At 40.7% G+C, this 24751-nt stretch overlaps 1 protein-coding gene and 2 non-coding genes across 5 annotated transcripts; 1 reads left to right on the top strand and 2 right to left on the bottom strand.

Moving 5' to 3' along the window:
- Positions 1 to 1347: 1347 nt before the first annotated feature.
- Positions 1348 to 1419, bottom strand: trnaq-uug (transfer RNA glutamine (anticodon UUG)). The gene has a single exon. It is a non-coding gene; the product is annotated as a tRNA-Gln (tRNA).
- A 1864-nt stretch (positions 1420 to 3283) lies between these two features.
- On the top strand, positions 3284 to 24733 carry LOC121944062 (junction-mediating and -regulatory protein-like). 3 transcript variants are annotated; one of them, XM_088076840.1, is made up of 11 exons: positions 3284 to 3707; positions 3808 to 4610; positions 10336 to 10509; positions 16175 to 16325; positions 17033 to 17202; positions 17294 to 17459; positions 18594 to 18763; positions 18994 to 19077; positions 19149 to 19244; positions 19341 to 19875; positions 20864 to 24733. In XM_088076840.1, exons 2-11 carry the CDS (start codon positions 3810 to 3812, stop codon positions 21169 to 21171), a joined length of 2655 nt encoding a protein of 884 aa, XP_087932966.1. In that variant the 5' UTR covers positions 3284 to 3707; positions 3808 to 3809; the 3' UTR covers positions 21172 to 24733. The 3 variants fall into 3 exon arrangements, with proteins under 3 accessions (XP_087932966.1, XP_087932967.1, XP_087932965.1); XM_088076841.1 differs by having other exon boundaries at positions 3284 to 4610; positions 18994 to 19068; XM_088076839.1 differs by having other exon boundaries at positions 3284 to 4610.
- trnaq-cug (transfer RNA glutamine (anticodon CUG)) lies at positions 13105 to 13176 on the bottom strand. Its single transcript has one exon. It is a non-coding gene; the product is annotated as a tRNA-Gln (tRNA).
- Positions 24734 to 24751: the final 18 nt, after the last annotated feature.

Here is a 24751-nt window from a genome sequence, read left to right as displayed (position 1 = left end):
ATATTTACAGGTGAGCCAGAATCAATTTATCCCTCTCTCTATGATGAATTACGCTCCCAAATCTTCCACCTGTCACCAGCGTCTGATCACACAGCCAGAGTTACTCAGACTGCTGAGCCTCTCCCCCTCTCTCCTCAGCCCAGGCTGCCAGCAACCAATATGATACTGGTGACCAAAGGACAAAATCATCACTATCATCAATAAAGCAGGTTTAAACAAAAAGCAAAAACAAACAAAAAACTGGCTCATGAAAGACCTATTTTAAAAGAGATTCCTTGGATAAAAAGTGGAGATAAGTCTCTTAATTGATAACTTCACTGTGACTAAGGAGGCACAGGTGGCCTGATGAGGCTGACAGTGACTGCTGCAGGGATCTGCAAATGTGAAAGGGTACTGAGAGAACCCTTTCACAATATTTAATCAAATCAAGAATGCTTTTTAATATGAATACGGTAATATATATATATATCTGAATGAATGCACAAAAAGGCCAGAAAGCTTGATAAAGTTCACAATTACACAGAACACAAATACATTTATTTTATTCTACATTATATCTTTTTTTAAATGTTATTTGTTGAAACTAGAATAATTTCTATTTCTATGCATTATCCTGCTATATACCATTGCGGTCTTCTCCAAATGCGATTTTAACAACAGAGTGACAATATATTCAATTTACAAAAATCATGAATGCTTTTTAAATTTTGTCTTTTTGTTGTATAGTATTTTGTTGTATTTCTGTATATATTACATAAAAAGTATTTAAAATGCTTCATGAGCATTCAGCAATAGCTCATTTTTGTTTTGTTAATGTACAGCATAAAGCACTCCTGTTAACCTCTTGTGCTTCATGCATGTAGAATTCAAAAATAAACATAACCGTTAACTAAAAAATGTATGTATATGGAAAATGGTAGTAAATGTATGAATATGGAAATAAATGTATAATAAATTCACCACTAAAAAAATAAATACAGAAAGAATACAACCCTGCCTTCTGCCCGATGACAGCTGGGATTGGCTCCAGCCCCCCCTGCGACCCTTAGGAGGACAAGCAGTTACAGGAAATGACTGACTGACTGACAGAAAGAATACATAAATTATAAAAATACAGAGAAATAAAATTATGCATAAATAAGCCCAAAAGTTGATATGAATGTTGATAATTTTATAAGACATAAATGCACTGATATAAGTGGACATTTTATTTCTGCCATATGTATTGGTAGTTAGTTTTACTTAGTTTTAGCTGTATCACTAAGCATGCATTAAGCAGACTATTTATTGTTGGGATTTCATCAGTATTTACAATTATAAGTAAGCACTATCTTTTAGAAAATCTGGAGGTTCCACCGAGATTTGAACTCGGATCGCTGGATTCAAAGTCCAGAGTGCTAACCATTACACCATGGAACCTTGCATAGAACAGACTGCAATCACATCATCATCTTGTTGGTATTATTTGTTATTCTTATTATTTTTATCATTATTATCATTGTCATTGTTATTATTATTATTACTATTATTATATTTTTTGCTTTTCTGAAGGCATATGCCTGATTTTGCCCTCAAAACTATTTTGGTGGCATCTAGTGGTGAGGATTGCAGAATGCAACCAGCTGAGAATTCTCCAATGCACCAAGCATGAACTCCTGGTTAGGATTCCCTCAGTGTTCATTGTCGAGAAGGTTTTTACTGGGAAAGAAAAAAAACACAAAAAAACTCCCCAATACAAAACACTGATATAGCAGGTAAAAAATAATGAGAAAACGCAGTTTCACGTTACAAAGGCAGGCTGCTAGCCCAGCACCTGATAATGTGTGCTCAGCTTTTTTCTCTGATAACTTTAGTTAATTCAGGTTTTTACTGAGATCTTGAATTATACTCAGAGGTTTCATCCTCTCCAAAGCAAACAGACCCGGTGATATAAACCAGTAAGATATCATATATCACATTCCATTTCTGTCAATACATCGGCCTAAATCCTACACACTTGACCTTTAAATGGCACATTGTGGCTGCAGTGACAATTTCAGCGTTACTTTATAGGTTTTTAGAAACGATCGTTTTTCGGACTACATCTTGTCAATAATGGGTTAACATTTATGACTGGTAAAACTGTTTCACATTTCATGGCCATTTGGCAGTAAAATAATTTTTGTATGAGGACACAAACTAATGCCATCATATCACAGTGATGATAGCATACTTAATGTCTAAATCAGTCATTCAAAAACATATTTTGTGGCAAGAAATCAGCTGTGCTGCAACTGTTTAAATATCTATGACAATTATAATATGTTTGCTTTTGCATTTTACTGATACAACTATTTTCAAAAAGCATGATATGCATATTGTTTTCGACATAAACAGACTACTGAACGGGCTGACTGGGCCCAGGCCTAGGGGCCTAAATCGTCAGGGCACCCCTTGCTTTTACCTGCAAAATATCTCTCCAATTAACAAATATCAACCAGGAAGAGACTCAGAATGAACAGTAAGTAATGCAAAGGAACTACAAAGTGACACAAAATAACCAAAAAAGACACAACTGTTCCCCAGAGAGACACAAATTGACCTTTAAAGAAACACAAAATTACAACAAACAGATGCAAAGAAACAAAATGGCACAAAATAACTACATAGATACACAAAATGACCAAGAAAAGACACATTATACAACTAAGAGAGACAAAATAACTACAAATAGATGCAACGGAGCTAGAGAGAGAGAGAGAAAAACAACAACAAAGAGAAACAAAATAACCACAATAAGACACAAAACTGCAAAAAGACGCTGACAACAACAAAGAGACAGAAAAAAACTCTGACAAAACCACCACAAAGTCTGTGTGTCTGTCTACTATTTAGCAGAGGTGTTGGGGCCTTTAATATGTCTGTGCTCAGGGGCCGATTGTCTAATAATCCGCCCATGGTTTTCGATGCTGCAGCTACTCTGCAAAGCATCCCACACTGGTCAACCTAAAAAAAACGTCAGCACGTCCTTACGTGCCCTGCTCAAGTGGAGATGTTGCGTTTAAATGCTCCACGGACACAGTCAGCTCTTGGCGGAATTTCACAATAATACATGTTAACTGTGATTTACTTTCCATTTAGCCAGTAAAAATACGATTTAACAAATATATTATAAAAATGGTAACAAAATGGTGAAGGCTGGTGAAAATGTAAAAACACTTGCTCGTGCTTTGTAAGGGGATTAATGGAAATTCCTGCAGCACATGAAGGCAACGTTATTTATTTTTTTGCGTATGTGGTCTCCCTGTGCAAACGATGAAGAAAACATGGTGATGTTATGAGTTTGGGGACGATGCAAACCTTCTTGGAGACAGTGCAGCCGGACAAACCCTCTGGTCGCACCTCCTCACGCCCTCGGTGTGTTGCAATTGAACGATGCACGCTGCAGTTTCTGGATCCGGCTGGTGCTGTATGATGAGAAAGGAGATCGAGAATAACGGAGCACAGCTGACAGCAGGCGGGTCTACCGACAACACACGGTCGCATGTAATGTGTCAGAGTCTTGTGTGGTCGCAAAGCTAACCGCAAAGCTGCAGCAGAAAGGCGGTCAGACAGCGGAAAGCAGGTGGGCCAGAGATGGGAAATGACTCCGCACTGCTCCACATCCCGCCCGAGCGAAGGAGGGTAGCCCTGCAGGGAAAACATCCTCGGGGAGAAAACAGTGTTTGGTAAACGCTGTTTCAACACCTTTTTACGACAGAGCATCCGACTCCCGAGCGGTGCTAGCTTGTGTTGCCGTGTTGATATTTGTGTCCCATCACTTTGCAGACATGTCCTTCACAATGGAGGATAATTTGGAGTCGGGCTGGGTAGCCGTCCGCCCCAATGCGTTTGAGGAGAAGGAGAAGCATAAATTTGTGTTTATCGTGGCCTGGAATGAAGTGGAGGGTAAATTTGCCATTACGTGTCACAACAGGACGGTGCAGAGGAGAAGCTTTGGCAGGGACCCACCGGCGGAGGCGACTGCACAGGAAGGGGACAAAACAAAATGGCTCGAAAGTCCCGTCAGAGATAAAGTGTCCAGGAGCCCGAGCAGAGGAGCCAAGGAGGCTTTGGTGAGAGGCTGCAGCCCGAAGAAGGCAACAAAACCGAGCCCTGTTAAAATTCAGTCTCCTGTTAGTCCTGATACAGAGGTGTTGAAATCACTAAGAGAGGACCCTCTGTCCCCGTCACTGGACAGCTTGGACCTGGAGGAGCTGGACAGTCTGAGCAGGGAGGACTGCAGCTGGGCCGGACTCTTCTCCTTCCAGGACCTCCGCTCCATCCACCAGCAGCTGTGCTCGGTGAACTCGGACCTGGAGCCCTGCCTCCCGGTGTTCCCGGAGGAGCCCGCCGGGATGTGGACGGTGCTGTTCGGCCCGGCGGAAGTCCCCGAGACCGAGATGGACGAGCTCTGCTACAGTTTACAGAGGTACCTGGGCCACGCGCTCGATACGTGCGGATGGAAGATCCTCTCGCAGGTGCTGTTCACTGAAAACGATGACCCGGATGAGTACTATGAGAGTCTGAGTGAGCTGAGGCAGTCCGGGTACGAGGAGGCGCTCAACCGTGCAACCAAACATCTGCAAGAGGTGAGAGTTTCTGTGATCCCCCAACAGCATCTGCATGACTCCGTCAGCGTGATATAAACACAGTCTGTGCACAGTCTTTCCCTGCACTCACAATCACACAGGGGGACATCTGGACAACTGTGAGACCATAGTCCTTCTGCTGTGATGACCAGACAAGCCTGCTGGGGAAAAAAACAGCTTATGCTGGGAGCTGGGTTTAGTTGGTTTTAGCAGGTTTTAGGTGATTGACGATGGTCTGAGGTGGTCCTGACCTAGTTCTTGCTGGTCCTTGATGGTTTGGCATGCTGTGCACATTTATCGTCATGCATAACACATGACAGTAGACTGATTCATGGCCTTTGCTTTCATACTTTCATGACACTGTCTTTTCTTTATATTCAAGAACATTGATTTGGTTTCAGTTTTACTGGAACTTCTATGGATATATATATATATATCTATATATCTATATACATATAATATATATATATTATTATTTATTTATTTATTTTGGATACTCCAGACTGAAGTTGAAGAAACTCCTGCACACAGTCTAATTTGCAAAAACAATAATTTAATGCAGCGTTTAAATAGACCTTCGTCACAGGTTTTGCCTTCTAAAGGTCTATTAGCGAAACGTTGCATTAAAATCATTATTTTTTGCAAGTGAGACAGGGTTTATAAGTTTTTCTGCAAGTTATGTTCTGCTCATCTCTTTCCTGCAATATATGTGCTTTTTACCTCTTTGTATTGGCATATTGTATGTCTGACATCTAAGATCCACATGTGGACTTTTATGAAGAAAACCAAGCAACAAAAGTCAACTTGGTATTATTACTAATGATGCCTATATCAGGTATGTAAAGCAGGAAAAGAATCAAGGCCTGTGAGAAGAAGAGGTCAAAATGAAACAAGCCATATCACAATCTTGTATCCATAAGAATAGGAGAAACAAAAATATACAGACATATCCTTTAACAGTGCTGCGCACTGATGAAACAGCCGACACAGAATGTGTTTCCATTTCATTCCCATGTACAAACTATCTTGAGAATACAAAGGTGAGAGCAGGAATGAGAAAGGAAGAATTTGTAAAATTAGGTTGAACAAAGTAAATCCTCTGTGGAATATTATACCCTCAGCATGGCTGCTGTCTGCTGCTTACATAGCTGAGAGTCATGCTCGTGCACACACACACACACACACACACACACACACACACACACACACACACACACTTCAAGCACTTCTCTCCTTTTCAAATTAACTTGTTGATGTAATGTGCAAAGTCACCTTCTCAGGTTGCAAACCCTGTCTCAGAGACTGCATGGGAGGCAGTCCCGGATGATTTCATAGAAAAGCTCAGGGAAACAGCTGTGTGCTGCTCTTTAGAGAGAAACTTGTGTTTTCTAACCTGGACCCCGTTTTTCCATGGCTATGTGTCGAGGTAACTAATGGATACAACAAATTCTGAAATTGGTCCAGGTTTGAGAGAGACCGCTCCAGCCGCAGTGGCAGATCAGGCTGTGGATGTAATCCCTGTGGGCAATTGCGCGCTGACGATTAACATCTCCTAAAAGTGTTGCTTTATTTTGCCACTGACAGTCTCAGATCGTATGAGTGTCAGACGACATTACATCAGAGAAATGAAGCAGATTTTTTGCTTGATGTTTGATAGTGTGTGCAACCAAAGAGATGTCTGCTCCTGAAATCTCTGACTTCTACACACTGTCAAAATCAACTAAATAGTCGGCCATGTCATTTAAAATATTTTATATAACACCAAGCTATCCTTTCTGTGCTGCAACACAACACTCTCTTCCTAGTACTTCTCTCTTAAACTCCTACTAACGTTATTGCAAGTCACATCCTGCGAGATTTCAGAACGAGGGTTTTCCTTAAGCGGGACTGAACTGACAGAGCTAAAGGAAAAGAAAAGCCTTTCTGTTATGATTTCAGACACTTAAAATAACACTCTGAGCCCGTCAGTGGCAAAAAACAAGCACTTTTAGTGGACATACATTGACAGTTCAAAACGTCCAATAGGGATGACATTGCAGCTTGTCTCACAGCTGAGGCTGCAGCACTCTCACTCAATACTGGACTAAATTCAAAAATTGTTGGCTCCATAAGTCATTTAGACACCAAACATGAAAAGTTCAAAAAATGCTAAAATTTCCTTTTAACAGAACAGAACTTGATAAAGCATGAATCTCAGCTTTTCTATGGAGCCGTCCTGGACTGTCTCCCATGCAGTGGATGAGACAGTTTAAAACGGGGCGGGATGCTACCAAGATTTTACCTACAGCCAACTTTCAGCTGCAGTGTCTTTAATATTCAGGGGATCACCATTTTTAGCGGGCCTTTCTGGCTTATTTATGTATAAAGACTCAAGTAACACACTATATTTAAATTTTTAATGGCAGAGAGTCACTGACTGTAATAAGATGATATATATCAGATTTCTTTCACTGTCTCGTTTGTTTTTATACTGTTGTTAGGAAAAAAATGTAGGAGAAAATGCAGAAACAGACAATGATTTTTAGACAAATCTATGTATCAGGAAATAATTATTTCATAAATAGTGAAACATTCTTGCTTTAAATTGAAAACAACACTTTATTCAAAACGTCAGTATTAAAAGAGAGGAATACATATCCTGTAGTTTAAGCGTGCACAAGAGAGTGAAAAAGCATCAGTCTTAATGGCTGAAACAAAAACAAAAACTTTAGAAATTTGAAATGTACGAACTCTGTATGTGGTGAAAACAGAACAAAACTAGAGGGGCAGACCTGCACCGAGGCCAAATACCCTGCCTTGCAGTGCTATCAAAAAGTAAAGAATAGTTACTATATAAACCCCATGTTTTGGATAACTTCCGAAATTTAATGCCTTTTTTTCAGGCCCATGTTACAGTCTTCCACCAAGTTTCATGGTAACCGGGGCTGTTGTTTTTCTGTAATCCTGCTGACAAACTGCTGATAAAACCATAGACTGTCTATGGTTAAAACATGTTACTGTGCCAAATAACAAAGAATATAGACGCATACATGGTTTCAAACCAGCCACCGGTGCGTTCAGACATGATTGTCAGCAGAAAATGAGCTTTACGTGCATTATATAAATAGTTGTAAAAGACGTCTTGAAGTAACATTAAGAAACATTTCTTCTGTTTGTATATAAAGCCAAATACTAGCAGCAATAATAAGACTAAATGATAACTGCTCTGCATCTTTGACTCTGCACAGTGGAGACATAATCCAGACACCATACACACCTCGAGCCTGCAGCTCCTCTTACACACCAGCAGCTAGTGATTGAATAACTGCTCTTAATATAAACAGACATTACACTGATACTCTCTGGCTCTCACATTGTCCTACTAATCAATGGGGTTGGATTAATGCAGCCTTGACTTATGGAGCCAGAGAGTGCAAGAAGTCCTCTGAGAGAGCAGGTGAGAGAGAGCTTTAATGGAAGAGTTTGACAGTTTTAGCAGCGCAGCATCACTCCTGACTGGCATTATAGTGGATGCCACATTAACTTTGACTGTTACCTTTATTTATGGAATTAATATCTTTCAGATACATGTAGTATTGACCAGGACGATGCCATTTTAGATTAACCAACTTTCTAATACACACATTATAGGCATTATCTAATCAAATATGCACATTTCCAGATCAGAAATCTGAACATTTGATTAAGCTAGGATCGTGTTTTTCATGCTGTTGACATATTAGAGTCAAATGTTTTTGGACTCTAATATGGAATTTGGAATTTATTTTGGGAACTCTTTTTTAGCTCTGTAAATTTGAAAATACCATCAACAGCTATAAAAAAAAAACAAGACAAATGTTGTCATGTTTTTAGGAATAAAATGCTCTATAAATCATGCTATGGATCAATAAACCATTCTGTAAAAACTATCAGAAAATAAATAGGAATAAAATTGGAAGGTTTGGTTTACGTGTGTACTACTGAGGCTGAAACTTTTGGCTTAGAGTGAGAAAAGATATTTTGAGGAAAACAGCCTTTTAAGGTTAGTATTTTAAAAAGTGAGTTTATTTTAAGCTTAAACCGTTCATTACTCCAGCAGTACAGACAGATCACAAAATAAATGTTACATGTACCTGTATATTCACGTCTTTGAAAAAGCAAGAAAGAGTTAAAAGACTAAATCCATGTATACTGATGTGTTGTATGACTTCTGGCTGAGGCATTTCCTTTTCGGCTCCGCTTTTGGCAGGGAAATGAGGTTATGAGTAGCAGAGACGAATCACCCGCATGTCATTCCCACACCCACTCCCACACACACACACACACACACACACACACACACACACACACACACACACACACACGTTCAAAATAAAAAAAGACAGAAAACCAGACACAGGAAGCTTTGCCCAACTGCCCTTCCTGAGCAAAAACATCAAACAGCAGAGCCATCAGTTTTGCAGAATGTGCACCAACCAGCCCGAACGTATTTGCTCCTGTTATTTCAATAAATGTACGTCTTTGTTTGGGATCTCCAGTCTGCTTGAAGGTGTATTCATCCTTAAGATGGATGGAACGCTACTGATCTTATTCAGCTCTTTATAACAGCAAATCCTCAGTACAGTAGTTCATTCAAACACAGGCACAGTTAGCATCTCACACACACACACACACACACACACACACACACACACACATACTGGCCTATTGATCCTCCCACTCCATTTGAGGGCTGAGTTAATGGCTATTTCAGTGCCTGCTGGTAGCCTGCAGGATTGTTCAGTCTGGCAAAAATGTGTGTGTATTGATCTTCTTCCCAGCAGCAGAAAGGACTCTGCTCACTCAGACTGCACTCAAATATACTCCTATTATTTACAGTTACACAAGGTATGGTCTTAATCTCACAGTGAGGTGCAAGTTTCCATTCACTGCTGAGTGATACTGATGGATGTATATGATGTGTTTACTGATTTCCTTTCACTTTCCTTTCACTGTTATCAAACTGTTACACGGACAACAACCAACTGCAAACACGTTTCATCAACATTATCTACATCTACATAGCCATGGTTCAAATTACAGGGGAGACTGAGGGGGAATTCAACTCCTAGTTAAGACTCAGAAAAGATGCAATTTTATGAACATTTCGACAACGAGGCAATTCAAGGTGTTTTACATAAAAAGCATTGAGACAAACTCAAACAAAAGGACATTTAAATGCAAGTAAAAATGCAGTTGAAGAGCCAGAGAATAGAAAATAAAAACAAGACCAAAACAGGTATAACATATATGAATAAAAGTTACAGTGTGGTGTAATAAAAAAATGAATACATATTCGATTTCTTATAATGTAGCAGCAAACAGGAAAGTTTCAACATTAGATTAAAAGAAATTAGCAGCAGACCTGCAGTTTTCTGGGAGTTCAGATATGTGGTACATAAAAACTACAGATTGGGGGGTTGAAAGGTTAAAAGTTACAGACACTTATAGACTTATAGTGTGTTTGATCAGTGTGCACTTCTTCTGATATGTGCGTAACAGACACTTAAAGTCAAGGTCCTTCCAACTGTCTTTATATTTTCTGTCTGTTTGGAGCTCTTAGGAGGCCCCGTCCCGCACTACATTTAATAGGGGTTTTAAAGAGATTTTAAAAGAGGCTATAAATATTAATCTACTCTGATATTCTGAAAGTTATTTGTATTTTGACATTGATAAAATGTTCTTCCTGTTTGTGCATGTGATGCAGCTGCTGGATAAGCACAAGACCATGGACAGTATGGTGGAGCTGTTGGAGCTGTATGAGGAGGAAGACGAGGTCTACGGAGGCCTGCTGGAGGCCTCCACACAGCTGTACCAGTACCTGCTGCAGCCCTTCAGAGACATGAGGGAACTAGCAATGCTACGCAGACAGCAGATCAAGGTAACAACTTGCACCAAGGTTGCATTTGTATGTGGGTGCATGAAGAGTTAGCTCCACGGAAGATCTTTAAGATTTTGGGTGGATTTGTCTCAGAAAAACTAGGCTCTTACAGAGTTTGGGCCCAAATCCGTTGACCTAGTAATGTGCCAAAACCTATTTGGCGTTCAGTCAAGCCTCCTCAACTTTTGGAGTTGTATACTTGTCAGTTCTCCACTGACAAGTATACAGTACACACACACACACATGCACACACAGACACACACACACACACAGATGGCCAGCTGATTTTAGTTATGAAAAAATCGTGTCTACTATTGAAATCAAAGTGTGAGAAAATGACAAATGTGACTAAGTAGTTGTGTTTTTTTGAGTTGTTTGTGGTAGTTTGACTTTATATTTTGATTTTTTAAATTATTTATTTTTTTTAAATGTTATGTTAAACTTGCATGTGTGGGAAGTTCACCATCATGCAGAGGGATCTAGATTCAGTGATGTATTTCTCTACAGGCGCCAACATGGCACGGTCATAAAACACAATAGATGGTCACAGGAAATTCTCAAGTCTCTTAAAATACAATCTGCTCTGTGTGTGTGGAGCAATGTGTGTGTGTGTGTGTGTGTGTGTGTGTGTGTGTGTGTGTGTGTGCATCAGTTTATGTATGCATATTTGACTGTGATCTATTAAAATTGCCTCTCTTGTTTATTCTGATAAGATGCCGTACGGTTGGTAAGTCATTTGGAGGGTGGTGGTGAGATGTGTCTTATTCCAAAGGGCAGATGGATGCTGATAACTGGTGGAAAGGTGGAAATCATTATTGCAGAGCTGATGGCACGTTTATATTTAGCTCACTGACTCACATCGATAATAAAATAACTTCAATATCACATTACTACACAACATCCGTAAGTAAAGAAGCAAACGGACACAGTTTTTCCCAGCTGTGGATGGATACGCCTTCCTGTCAGTTTTGTACTCTTTCACAGTTAATCTGAAACACTTGGGGCGTGGCAGCTGGAGGCTGAGTGACATACTGTGAGCTGGAATGAAGCCCCATGGATCTCCAGTTTCCTGCAGTCTCACAGAGACATGAATAAGTCATGTTGTGTGTGGTCCTATAGGTTTAATGCAGGCACAGGATGATGCTGACACACTGGGATCAGCAGGCATGCAGCAGAAATGGAGGGATGGAGGACAAGGTTGGAGAACTTCACACTTTAGGCGTGGCTGAATAAATGCTCCCAATCCCAGTTCTGCTGTGGAGATGAGACACAGTCAGTCTCTTAAAGACGGGAGTGTCAGCAGTGAGTTATGTCCCTTTAAGGCCCAGAAACACCAAACAGAAATCAAAGAATTAGTGCCAACTAAGACTGACTCTTGTGTTGTCTCACGTCGCCTTTGTCTCAGTTAAAATATGCATTTGAACACACTGCACAGACTGCAACCAACAGCATGTACGTTCTACACCTGCAGAAAACAAATTTAGCTCATATAGCAAGTTTTGATCTCATGTCTTCTTTCCTCACCTCCGTCTCTCTTCTCGTACACTGAGCTGAACTACCAATCAGAGTAATTTCATTAATCAGCGCCCTCTGTTAGCCCAGACACACACCAAGGAAACAGCTGGGCTTGGGGTGTGTCAGGTCACAGTTTTGACAGTTTTGAGATGTGCCCCGCACTGTTGGCCCTTGTCGCCTTTATTTCAGCTGATTCAGCATGTTGAATCTGCATCTGAGCTGGCAATCTGCTGTTATTGTCCTTTGTTTCAAGTGTCATTTCCCTTGTTGAAGTTTTTTGTAGAAAAAATATCAAGTATTAAACACAGGCAAATACCTGGCGACCACCCCAAAGAAAGTAATATTTAGGATAATAAGTGACAGTTTCCATCACTTCTTTTATTTATGAAAACTATTTTTAGACCATCCTAGATTAAATAGGGGACTCTGTTTTCAAAATTCTGATACATTAACATCTGAATTGTAGTACTGCATGAAAAAACTGCCTTTCAATCAAGTGGCATTAGGATCTATAATCAATTTGATAAAAAAACAGTCTGATTTCCAGAAAATCTGATTCCTGATAAATGATAAAATTCCCTTGAATTTGTTTTGTGTTATTGAACCAAATCTATTGTTATGCTGAGAGAAGGACACGATAATAGGATATATAGCTGATTGTTACAACCTATTTCTTAGCTCATACAGAAAGGATGCTATGACGCTGTCCTTTATTTCCACCTCGCAGGACTTTAGACTTTAGATTCTTTCTGTCCTGTGGAGCATTTAGAGGCTTACTTTACAGTTTAGAAAGATGCAAAGAGAAAACCTGCATACTGTACATGTAACTCTCACATTTCTCTACAAACCAGGCAACTAGGCCTGTGACCTGTGACCCACTGCATAACTACCAGGTCAAAGTTGAGAGTCAACTCGGATCATGTCTTCTCTGCTGAGTTGTTTTTGTCGGAGCCAGCTCTCTTCCTGTCTGTCTCTCTGTTGTGTGGTTTTTTACTGCAGTGTGATAAGTTTCTCAAACATACGTCAGTATGTAGGGGGGGCTTTGCCAGTGAGGAGGGCTAAGTAGTTGAAAAAACCTGCAGGTCCCACCGAGATTTGAACTCGGATCGCTGGATTCAGAGTCCAGAGTGCTAACCATTACACCATGGAACCTCCTACCAGTGTGAGGAGGGGAGAGCGGGTGTTGAAATTGTACTTCCGGGTCTATTTATAGCCTGCAGCGTCTGTGCCTCAGACACAGCATGGCTTTCTGTCGCTCATCTGAGTTTCCTTAGTTGTGGGTTCTCTGTTACATTTTTCTGGTCAATTTTTCATATTTTTCTTTCATGTCCTGTATCATCTGTCATTATTTATGTCTTTAATATTTGGAGCTTTGGATTGCTCTCTCCATTGCACCGCATGCTTATGTTGTGTATGTTTTTTTAGCGCTGTACAGAGGTATGTTTTATCAAAATGCCTTATTAGAGAAATCTATAAATTGAATAGTTACAGTAAAAATGAATGATAGACATTGAGAGAGAAAAAAGACCACTGGAAAATGAGATTACTGTATTGTGTGAGCTGGAAAACGGTTAATGTATAAATAATAATAATAACTTAATGTGTGTAGCGACTTTAAAAACAGAGTTTACAAAGTGCTTTGACAAACAAAGCAAAGCAGAGGCGACGTAACAATAGCCACCAAACAGAAATGCCAAACTAAGACATTATTGTTTGACAGATGTTAAGGTAGAATTAAAAAACAGAACACATCAGAACAAAAACAGATGATAATAAGAAATAGAGATAACAATGATTAAAAAAACGGATAAAAACAACTACACTAAAAAGAATAAAAGCAGTAAATACGTTATTATTATTATTATCATTATTATTATTATTATTATTATTATTATTATTATTATTATTATTATTATTATAGGCAAGATCAGGGTGGGATAAAAAGATAAATGAATACACAAAATCACATAAAAGCAATAAAAGTAGGTTTTAAGAAGTGATTTAAAAGAGGCCCCTGGTTCTGCGAGCCTTATCTACTCTGGCAAATTTAGGATTTTCAATGGACAAATTTAGATGATCATTTAAAACAAAGAAAACAGAAAGCTGATTCTGTATGTCAGGCAATAAGATGAAACATTAACTAACCATAAGATTAACAAAGAAAGTATGAAAAATAGTGAGTATATTGACAATAATCGTGAATTCCACAGTTATGAAATAGGCAGTGTGTTGATGAGTCAGTGTTTTAGTAGTCTCAGTGTATCCTCTGATCATCATGTAGCCTTTAATCATTTTCATTCACAAGGGCAAAACAATGCTATACAGTATATCCAAAAAGTTGGTAGGCCTATATGTTTTTTAAAATGCATTTTTAGATGGTAGGTTTTCATGAAAAAGAAGATTTACAGTAACATAAATCACTGGATGTGAAGCCGACATGTCTGAAATTACACCATGTATAGCCATGCAGAAAAGAAGTGGACATTAAAGGGATGTGCGCTGGCGACAGCAGGCAGTTGCAGAAGTAAATGATACTGGTGCACTGCTGAGAAACACAGTGTGAGCTGAGGTGCAGTGAGGTTACTAAGGGGCAGACGGGGAAGCAGCTCTGTAACCTCTGCTGCTCACTTTCCTTCTTTGTGCTGCATTGACACCGTTTGTTTTCCTCATCTGGTAGTTAATTTAAGTTAGTTTAAGTTAATGTATTTGTTTTTCTTTTGCATTTCATGTAAAGCATCTTTGAGTACCTAGAAAAGCGCTATATACTGTAAGTCCCATCTATTATTATTATTATTATTATTATTATTATTATTATTATTTTAAATTCTTTAAAAAATTTGCCCTGCGCTGATCAGTGAGCTATCTGTGTTTTGTTAATATAGACATGGTGTTGCCATGTTTCCATTATGGTCTTTAACTTTCTCTAAAAAGCACCACATTGCACTTAGTAAAAGATATTATATTACAGGTTGTAATTGGCTGCCTAAGTGTTCATAAATGGTAAAATAATTGTTACATTGTTCTTCCTTTTAATCATCATAAAAAAGGGCCAGAAGTCATTTTACACTTATATTTCTATGCAATATTAATCTCCTTTGCTCTGTCTTAGGGTTGAATATGTTTTTATAAGCTGTTTGAAAATGTAATATAAGAAGTTGTGATTGCACAGGTGTGTTTGAATCGGCACGTTTAAAATACTGCATAATGTCACTGTCTCCAGTGTAATGTCTCCATGCCTGCTTTCTCAGGTAAAATCAACCAGTTAAAATGTGCATTTCTAACTTTTCCTGTTCCTCACAGCATTCAGCCATTTTAGACAGACAGTCTGTCTCGACATCATGTGTTGAGGAGAGTATTATTAGTATTATTAGGGAAAACATTTCTGTTTTTCCCCTTTGTTTTTTTTTTTGTTAAAGGAACAGTTCACTCAAAAATCCAAAATACTTATTTCCCTCTTACCTGTAGTGCTATTTTTTAAAACTAGATTTTTTTTTGTGCGTGTGTGTGTGTGTGTGTGTGTCAGTTGCTAATTGTCATCAACTGTAGAGATGTCTGTCTTTTTAGTTTTTCAGATGTATTTTTGGCCCTTTGAGCAGCAGAAGCTGAGTGCTATCTAGTGCCGTAATATTAGAGAAAAGCCAGACATCTCTACGGCTGCTATCTCCAACACTCCACTGGGACAATCTAGATTGATAAATAGCACCACAGGTTAGAGGAACTATATGTTTTTTTGGTTTTTGGGTGAACTGTCCCTTTAAGCCCATTTACTCTTGCTACTTTTTGTGGCAGTAATGAACAAATTTTGGTATACAGCCAGCTCTGAATCTCAAATGAAGCGGTGTATCTCCTCAGTCTGGATTTTTATGAATGTACCTCTAACTTCCAGGTATTAGTGAGACTGCGTTGGCTGTACTGTGCACATAGAACTACCATGTTTTATCTTTGATCACCTCACATTTGTTTACTACACATTCATCCACTGTCTCTTAAAATATACTTTATCACAGTATGTGCATATTTTTTAAATTGTCCAATTTATGCTTCTAAGGACTTTATTTTTCACAAGATAATTCTTTGTCACACTCCTTCACTAAGGCTTGTCGGCGTTCTTAGCCTTGCTCACAAAAATATGCTCATCCTCTCTCAACAGATTTCCATGGAGAATGACTACTTGGGCCCAAGGCGGATTGAAGCTCTAAAAAAGGAGGACTCTGACTGGCAGAAGAAAGCTCAGGAGGCAGTCCTCAACATCCAGGAGTTTACTGTAAAATACTTTGAGATCACTGCCAGAGCCCAGAAAGGTACAATATGCCATCACTGTCACTGCCAATGTCAAGTCAATAAAGCAGCAGAGGGATGACTTTGACACACACACACACACACACACACACACACACACACACACAGACACACACACACACACACACACACACAGACACACACACACACACAGACAGAGTGGTAGAATTGGCCTGCTATTGACCTGTGTGTGGTTTTTGAATGCCAGAGCTAATGTGATTTGGTATTAATGAGGCAGTGCAGACAGCCATGGTTTGACAGGGACAGGAAGAAACAAGGACAACCTATTGATCAAACAGCTCTGCCAGCAGATTGTCTCTGTGCAGGGTTACTCCACAGTGTGCCCGTGCTTATCGCACTTTCCTCTCCACTACTGATTGGTCCATTTATTGTCTGACACTTATTAGATCCAAAAGCAGATAAGAGAGTGGCTGCAAGTGCAAACTGGAATGAAAGAAGCTGTAGTGTCCAAATGTGGCCCGTAGATGTCTCCCTCTGCATTCTTGTAATAAAGCTTTACTCCTGTGAGACTTGAGTCATCACATTAAAAGAAATAAAGGTGTGGGTGAATGCCCACTCGCATTATCAGAGGAGAAAGTTATTTGATCGTGTCGGTGACTCACTTTCACGTGAGAACACATCACTTTGAACTGTGTGGAAATATCACTCAGCCCCTGTGCACTGCCTTCTGTTGATCGTGTGTGTGTAGGGGTGTATGAGCGTATGAAGGTGGACCAGCGCAAGTTTGGTAAGTCTTCATGGACCGCTGCGGTGGAGCGCATGGAAAGACTCCGCTACTCTGTCGCCAAGGAAACTTTACAGCTCCAGAGAGCCAGGGAGATCTGTCTGGAGCAGAGGAAACACACACTTCGAGAGGAGGTGTGGTACTAACATTCAACACCATACAAAACATATATGCACAAACACACACACAGTTGTTTTATGAGAATTTTTTATCCTGTCCCTTCAGATGCAGAGTCTGTGTAGCAGTGAGGATGCCATGGCCCTCTTAGACCACATGGAGACACAGTACTATGAGCTCCAGCTCCAACTGTACGACATCCAGGCTGAGATACTACAGTGTGAAGAGCTGCTCCTCACTGCTCAACTAGACAGCATTCGCAGACAGATGTCAGGTATTTTTAATGAATATATTAGCCCGTTTTGGACACATTTTGCTCACAGGATGAAATTTCTGTCGCCAAAGCCACCAAACTTCATTTAAATAAACAGTAATTTTATCATAACAAAACACACGTCATCTGAAGTTGACAGACAAACAAAACAAAAGTCTCGGTTCATTTTCCCACAGTTCAAACAAACATTTTTACCCAGTTTGATGGGAAAATATGCCGACTCTATACATGCTAAAAATACCGTTTATTTTAATGGTGTGTAGTGTGTTTGATGAAATCAATTTTGGGCCTGGATTTTGCTCTTTAAACAAAAAGTATATCTCTGTAGGAATCCCAGACACTAATAATCTGAGCCTGTCAGTGGCGAAAATGACTTTAAATGGATGTAAATTGACGTTGCCCAAATGTTTGAGTTTTTACATTGCAGCCTGTTCTCTGTCTGGCGGCTGCAGCTTTCTCACTCAATCAGTTTTTAAAAAATGTTGCTCTCATTAGTCACACAAAAACATGGGAAAATAGGTCTAAGTTGAAGAGTATTGAATTATCCATATAAGATATCTCATTTTAAGAGAGTCCTGACAGGACATTACAATTCAGATACTGTTGGATGTTGCATGAACCTGCTGCAAGATATCCTGAATTAACACTCTGTGCATTACTGGTGCATCTGTCAAACACACACAGGAGAGGGTGGAGTTGTTTCTTTGGTAAATAAGTAAAAACAAAAAAATCCAAGGCACCAAAAAAAGCCTTTAATAAATGGGCTTGACGCCTACACATTTCGGCATACAGTCTTCATCAGGACATGAAAACAAGAGGCAGCTCACAGATGTACCAGGCTGATGTCAGACAGTCAGAGGAACGCTAGATGACTGTCTCAGGTGCAATCCATGAAGTGTTTGGGCACATACTCAGATCAACTCCAACAAAACACCAGTGTACTCAAGACCAGCAAATTCATCAAACAACCAGCAACATCAGATAAATAAAAATGTACAAAATCCAAGTTTAAAATCCATTTTAAGACCTACACGTGGGAAGAAGCACTCTTTAGCCAGTTTTTTTATACCCGAAAGATCTGAACCTGTGTGTCCACACATGTCGATATATATACTTATGTTTGTGTGTTTTCAGAGCGCCGGGATGAGGTGGTGTACTATGACACCTTTGAAAGTGCAGATGATATGAAAGGGGACGATACTGCTGAGAGGGAAGAGCTGGGCCGACTTCAGGTCAGCGCTCGACAGCTGGAGGCTAGAAGGGGCCGCATCACTGCCAAGCGCTCCTATCTGAGGAACAAAAGGGTGTGTACACATCACTCACACTCTCATTTTTATCCCTCAGAGTAAATCCTGGATTCCACATACTCTTCAATATGTAGAAGTGTGTGTTTTGTTTGATTGGGATGTCATATTCAAGCAGAAATGACCCATGAAAGTGTGTCCTGTTAAATCTACATTGTAATTATCAGTATGCAGGATGCTGTGTTGATCAGTTTGTTGATGTTTGGTTTTTTTGTCCTGACTTTGTGCAGGAGATCTGTGTATCCAGCCACACTCAGAAACAGCTAAAACGTCAAAGCATCCACAAGGACTCTATATCCCACCAGGTCTTACAGGTGTACTATGTTTCTTAATGATGTATACTGTAAACCATTGTCGGACATATTCTAAACCTTTTTTTTTTTAGCTGAAAAATGAAGAACAGGAAGACGAGGAGAGGAAGAGCAGCAGAGTTAGTCAGGAGAGACAGAGAACTCTGGACAGGTTACGCACTTTCAAACAGGTATGTGCCCTCCTTAAATGTATTTATTTAATCATTTGTATTTATTTATTTTTTTCTTACTCATTGACTGCAGTCTCTTGTTGTGTGTTTCTCCAGCGGTACCCAGGTCAGGTGATTCTGAAGTCCACTCGACTACGCGTGTCCCACACCAGAAGAAGAGAGCGTGGAAGGAGCATGGAGATGTACAGCGTCAGTGAGAGAGAGGAGAGAGTGGACAGTGTCCAGACGCAGGGACAGCCGCTGTGTCTCAGTACCAGTGTGCAGACGGACCCCAGCTCCACGCTCACCACTCAGCCCGTTACGGTCCTCACCGCGTCCCTTCCTCCTCTACCTGTGCCCAGTCCTGCAGACTCCTCCTGCTCACCCTGCTCCCTGTCCTCACTGCTAGCATCCCCTATGTCTCCTCCTCCTCCACCTCCCCCTCCACCTCCTCTGCCGATAAAGGAGGAGGTGTCGCCCTCTGGGAGCCCTGGTCGGCACGGGCAGAAGATTGATGGGAAGAATACAGCAGAAGAGCTCTCCCTCTCCCCACTTGGTCCGTTTATCCCTCGCTTCTTTGACAGTAGCCAACTGGTGAGCGCCCGCAAAAAGCTGAGGAAGACTCCAGAGTTTGACTCCCACAGCAGAAGAGGTACTGGAACCACTGAGCACCATAGCAGGAATAAGTCCTGAAACCCTGAAATGACTTAGCATGTTAGCACTTCCGGTTCTTTTGTCTTAAAGTCAATGATTTTTTTTGAGTGGGTGTTTGGTTAGTGTTTGAGATAAGGTCTGCGGCTAACACAAGTTTAAAGGGACAGTTTTTTTCCCTCTTACCTGCAACAGTTTCATTTACAGACTTTTTTTTTCTACCAAACTACACCCACCAACCACATCACCAGCACCACGCAGAAGGAAACGTGCATCTACTCATGAATGGTGTCCCCCTTTAGCTGAGCTGTAACGTTAGCTAGCTCAGTGGTGCTCTGTGAGCTAGCAGTAAATATACGCTTCCTTCTGTGTGGTGATGCGGTCGGTGGATGTAGTTCGGTGGAAAAAGAAAATAGTTCCTACATGAAACTGTTCACAACAAGGTCTGTGGATTATCTTGAGTAACTGGCTCATGATTTCTGGAAAGAGACGTTGCTGTTGAGCTCTTCAGATGTTGATTTTCTGTGCTTTGAGCACCAAAAGCCGAGTACCATCTTGTTCCATTATATTTCATAGAGAGCAGACGTCTCTACGGCCGATATCTCCAACTCTTGGCAACTCACGCCAAAACAATCTAGGTTTATGAATAGCACTACAGGTAAGAGAAAAAATACGTGCTTTTGATTTTAGGGTGGACTGTCCCCTTAAGACATTTGCTACACTTAATTTTAAGACATAAAAGACATCAGTAAATACCCCACTCGTACATTTTGTAGCTTTTAAAAGGCTGCTGTGGTGGCAACATTGAAGTCATTTGACCGATGTAGTTTTTTTATAGCCTATATCCTTTGAAAAGATTATCTGGCTGAACATAATGTGTAAAGCTAACTTCCAGGTTGGCTCACCAAAACATCATCCCTGTTTTCTACTATATTAGTAAATAACAGGAGCCAATCACAGTTTGTCTCCCTCCTCTCTCCTGTATACAGTGAGCTCGCCCATGGACGAGGTGCTAGCCTCCCTGAAGAGAGGCAGCTTCCACCTGAGGAAGGTCGACCAACGGTCTCTGCCTCCTTCGACGGGCGATGATGACCCCAACAGCATCCTGGCTCAGATTCGCAAGGGGGTCAAACTGAGGCGTGTCCCTAGGAAAGAGAGAAAGGATCAGGGAGAGCTCCCAGCTTCCACGGACCCCCTGACGAGGAGCATCCACGAGGCGCTTCGCCGCATAAAGGAGGCCTCGCCGGAGTCTGACTCCGATGACGACGGGCTGGCCGGCCATGAATGGGAAAGCTAGAGGCTCATCAAATAATACGCACACAGATGCCTGCATTATCTGGCACTGCATGCACTGTACTGTACTGTAAAGTGCTGCGTCGTACTGCACACTCACACGCACAAACACTCATTCACTCATAGGCAAGCACACACAGTCACACGTGTACCTAGTGACTACGCCGGAGCTTGAGTTATTGCAAATATCACCAACTCACCAAATGCTCCAAAGTCCTGATGGTCAACCTGCTCATTCATTTTTCACACTACATTCACCATCATCAAGGAAGTGGTTTGTGTTTTTATTTGTACTGTATGTTTCTGTGGTTTTATTCCTGTAATCAGATTTAAATGTTAAAAAGCTCTGCACTGGCCTTATGCGGCTGCATTAAACATTCAGAAACAGCACACATTTTACACCAACACACTGCACTGACTGAAAACTGAAAACCTCATACGGAGAGCTATTGGTGCTGTGAGGTCTGTGACTTTTTTCGCCCCCAAAGCATTAGAAAAGACAAACTGTAACACAAATATGTAATGGGTATGGCTGATCATTTGGGATCACGTGGGGAAAAGCACGAGATCCCACAGAGATTTGAACTGGATATACCGTCCAGATTGTGCGCCATTACACCATCACCCCTGCTGACGCTCTCTATTTTCACTCCACCAGTGTACTATGACTGAGCCACACGATGCTGCACAGCTGGTTTTGTCCCGTCACATGCGGCTGCGCTAGTGTCAGACAGTATAAAGACCACCGCTCTTCTAATCTGACGCTGCACAAAGACTGTAAATCCTTCAGTCTGTCACACCAGATCCGCGCCCCTCCCCCGCTCTTGTCCTCCTCCGACCTTCACCTCCCCCAGCTCTCACCCCCTCTCCGGGTGAGGGAATATGTATCGACCCATCTGTTCGACCGCAGCATATGGCCGAGCTGGTGGGAGATACGGAGAGTCACAGTAGGTTTATCATTTGATGCCACATCTAACAACATCTCTGAGCAGAAGCTGGTCAGCCAGAGAGGGAGAGGATGAGATGAAGGGTCACCTGCAGAGCTGCGGAGTGTCTTTAGCGGTCACGGTTTGTGTCAGTAAGCTTTGTAAAGTGTGGGCTCAGTTGGTTGGTGATAACTGAACTTCGTATGTGGGATAGACGCGGCAGAGATGCGCTCGTTTGAATGATGGATGGTTTGTGGGAGGCTCGGTTCTCTCAGCGCCGTAGGGAGTCACTGTGGGCTGAGGAGCGGGCGGTCGTGATGGATGCGGTTTCTGCTGCCATCTTATTCGCTTTCTCTCCTCTCCTCTGTTGCATCTTTCCTAATTTCTTTCTCTGCGCTCAGTGGGCAGAAGCGCGCAGTAGGAGGCCTGTTACTCACAGAGCTGGAAGAGAAAACGTGCCCGCGCACACACGGACCCGCGCGCTGAGCTAATAGCAGACACGTGCCGAAACATTTTAAGTGGTAAAGTGAGCCCACAGCCGCTTTTCAAGAAATTGTTTCAGCACTTTCATGATAGATAGCACTTATTCTAAAATCACTTTATCTGTACAGAAATTCCTTTTTTTTTTATCACTGGCGAAACGTTATATCTGTAGTAAGTTTAAAAGCACTGAAGGACATGTGGAGCTGGACCTACAGAGGTGTGATGGAAGGGGCGGCACGATGCTTAGCAGCAGAGGAATCACATACATGTTAACATAAAGCTAAAGATGTGAATTCATAAACTAAGGTCTGAGTCTGTAACAGCCTCAGCGTGCACTGGCTTAAACAGCTTTGATGCAAAGATTTTTCTCTTGTTCTCGTGATGAGAGCCATCCACAGATTTATCATGAAGCAGGCACCAATGCAGAAAGCATAAGAATGGAAGTATATGTTACATTATACAGCTTGAAAATAGCTCAGTGCAACAAGAGAGTTTAGTATTTTCCCCGCGAGTAAACCTGAGGCACTTTTACACGTCTTCTGTCACTGTCAGCACATGGTACCATGTCCATGGTACCCTCATCATGTAGCATGAGACAGAGCTCTAGCCCTGACCTGATGTTTAACCTAAAGGAATAGCCACAAAATGATCATTTGTGTATCAACTACTCACCATGTGTTATGTTTAATTTGTAAAAAAAAACCCAAAAAAACGTTATGAGCAAAGAATCCAAAAACAGGAAATTCTTGAAGTAAAAGTGGTCCTCTTTAAACAACAGCAGAACTATATGAAAATGTCAGTTACTCATACTCAATTAGCAGTATAATCCTAGTCTCATTTATCCAGTCTTATACCCAGTAATTCTAAAACAGACAGCCTTTTCTGATGGGGAACTGATCTACAAGTGAAATTTAACTATGCTCTCATCAGAGCCAAACTTTATTGACGAAACAGTAATTTTACATCACTGAACAGGGGAGCTGTTGGCTTACCTCTGCCTCGATTTGTAGTTTGTGTTATTGTGTGACTGTTTTTTTTAAAGATTAGTTTTAACAAACCAAAGTCACACAGTAACACTCACTAACTAACTGATAGAGGCAGTGGCAGACCAGCAGCTCCCATGTTCAGCAAGGTAAAATTATTGTTTTTGTCTATGGAGTTTGGCTTTTAAGAGAGACAAGTTTCACTTTTAGTTCAGTTCCCCAAAGGAAAAAGCGATCTGTTTGGGAAGTACTGAGTATACAACTGGATAAATGAGATTTGGATTATACTGTATGTGATGTGTTAGAGTTTGTAAACAGATGTTTTCCTGATGGACCCCTTTTACTCCAATTAATGAAGAATTTTCTCTGTTTTTGGATTCTTCGTTCACTGTGGAGGCATGCAAGAAACACCTAGTTTTCTTCACATATTCAGTTGTAAGACAGGATGAGTCACCGATACAATGATTATTTTGTAGTATTCCTTTAAACTTAACCCAGACCTTACCTGACTTGATGTCACTATAACTGACCAGAGTAAAGTTTCCCAAAAGATTGTTTGTGCTAAGGTTCATGTTGCCCCGCTACAAAAATGATCTATAGTGATTTCAAATCTTTTGGGAAACTGAGCTCAGAATGTGACACCTTTGCCATCAATCAGCCATCTATCACCTTACTGACCTTTGGGACACACTGTCATGTGATTTACACTGATCCTTATCTATAAATAACCTTAACACAGCTTGTTTGTTAGCTCACTGTAATTTTTTGTTGCATTCCATTATCTGTATCCCGTTTTTTTTTCTCCAAAGCATTTCCAGCCAAAACGTTTGTGATGTCTTTGCTTCTAAACATTTTCTTACGTAGACCTGTTATCCACACAGGCTGACATGACCCGCTGTCTGAACAATCCAGTCAGACACATGAAAAGTGCAATATCAAAACAGAGAAATACAAGAAAAGGGATGAAACAAGTAAATGGATGATAATGAGTTCAGATTGATTGCCTAAAACAGTGGACTTATTAAACATTGCAGTTGTTTTTACACAGTAGTGTAATGAGCATACTGTTCCAAGAATACCTTTTTGCCTTTAGTCCTACCATTTTCATTTATTCAAACCTTTTTTTTTATTTACAACCTTGCCCCTGCATTTGAATAAAACCTTGTGAAGCAAACTCTGAGATTTCCTGTTT

This window comes from Plectropomus leopardus, chromosome 4 (genome assembly GCF_026936395.1).
Source record: "Plectropomus leopardus strain MGB_pleo_1.0 chromosome 4, ASM2693639v1, whole genome shotgun sequence".
Classification (NCBI taxonomy): domain Eukaryota; kingdom Metazoa; phylum Chordata; class Actinopteri; order Perciformes; family Serranidae; genus Plectropomus; species Plectropomus leopardus.
This window is presented reverse-complemented; position numbering and strand designations above follow the sequence as displayed.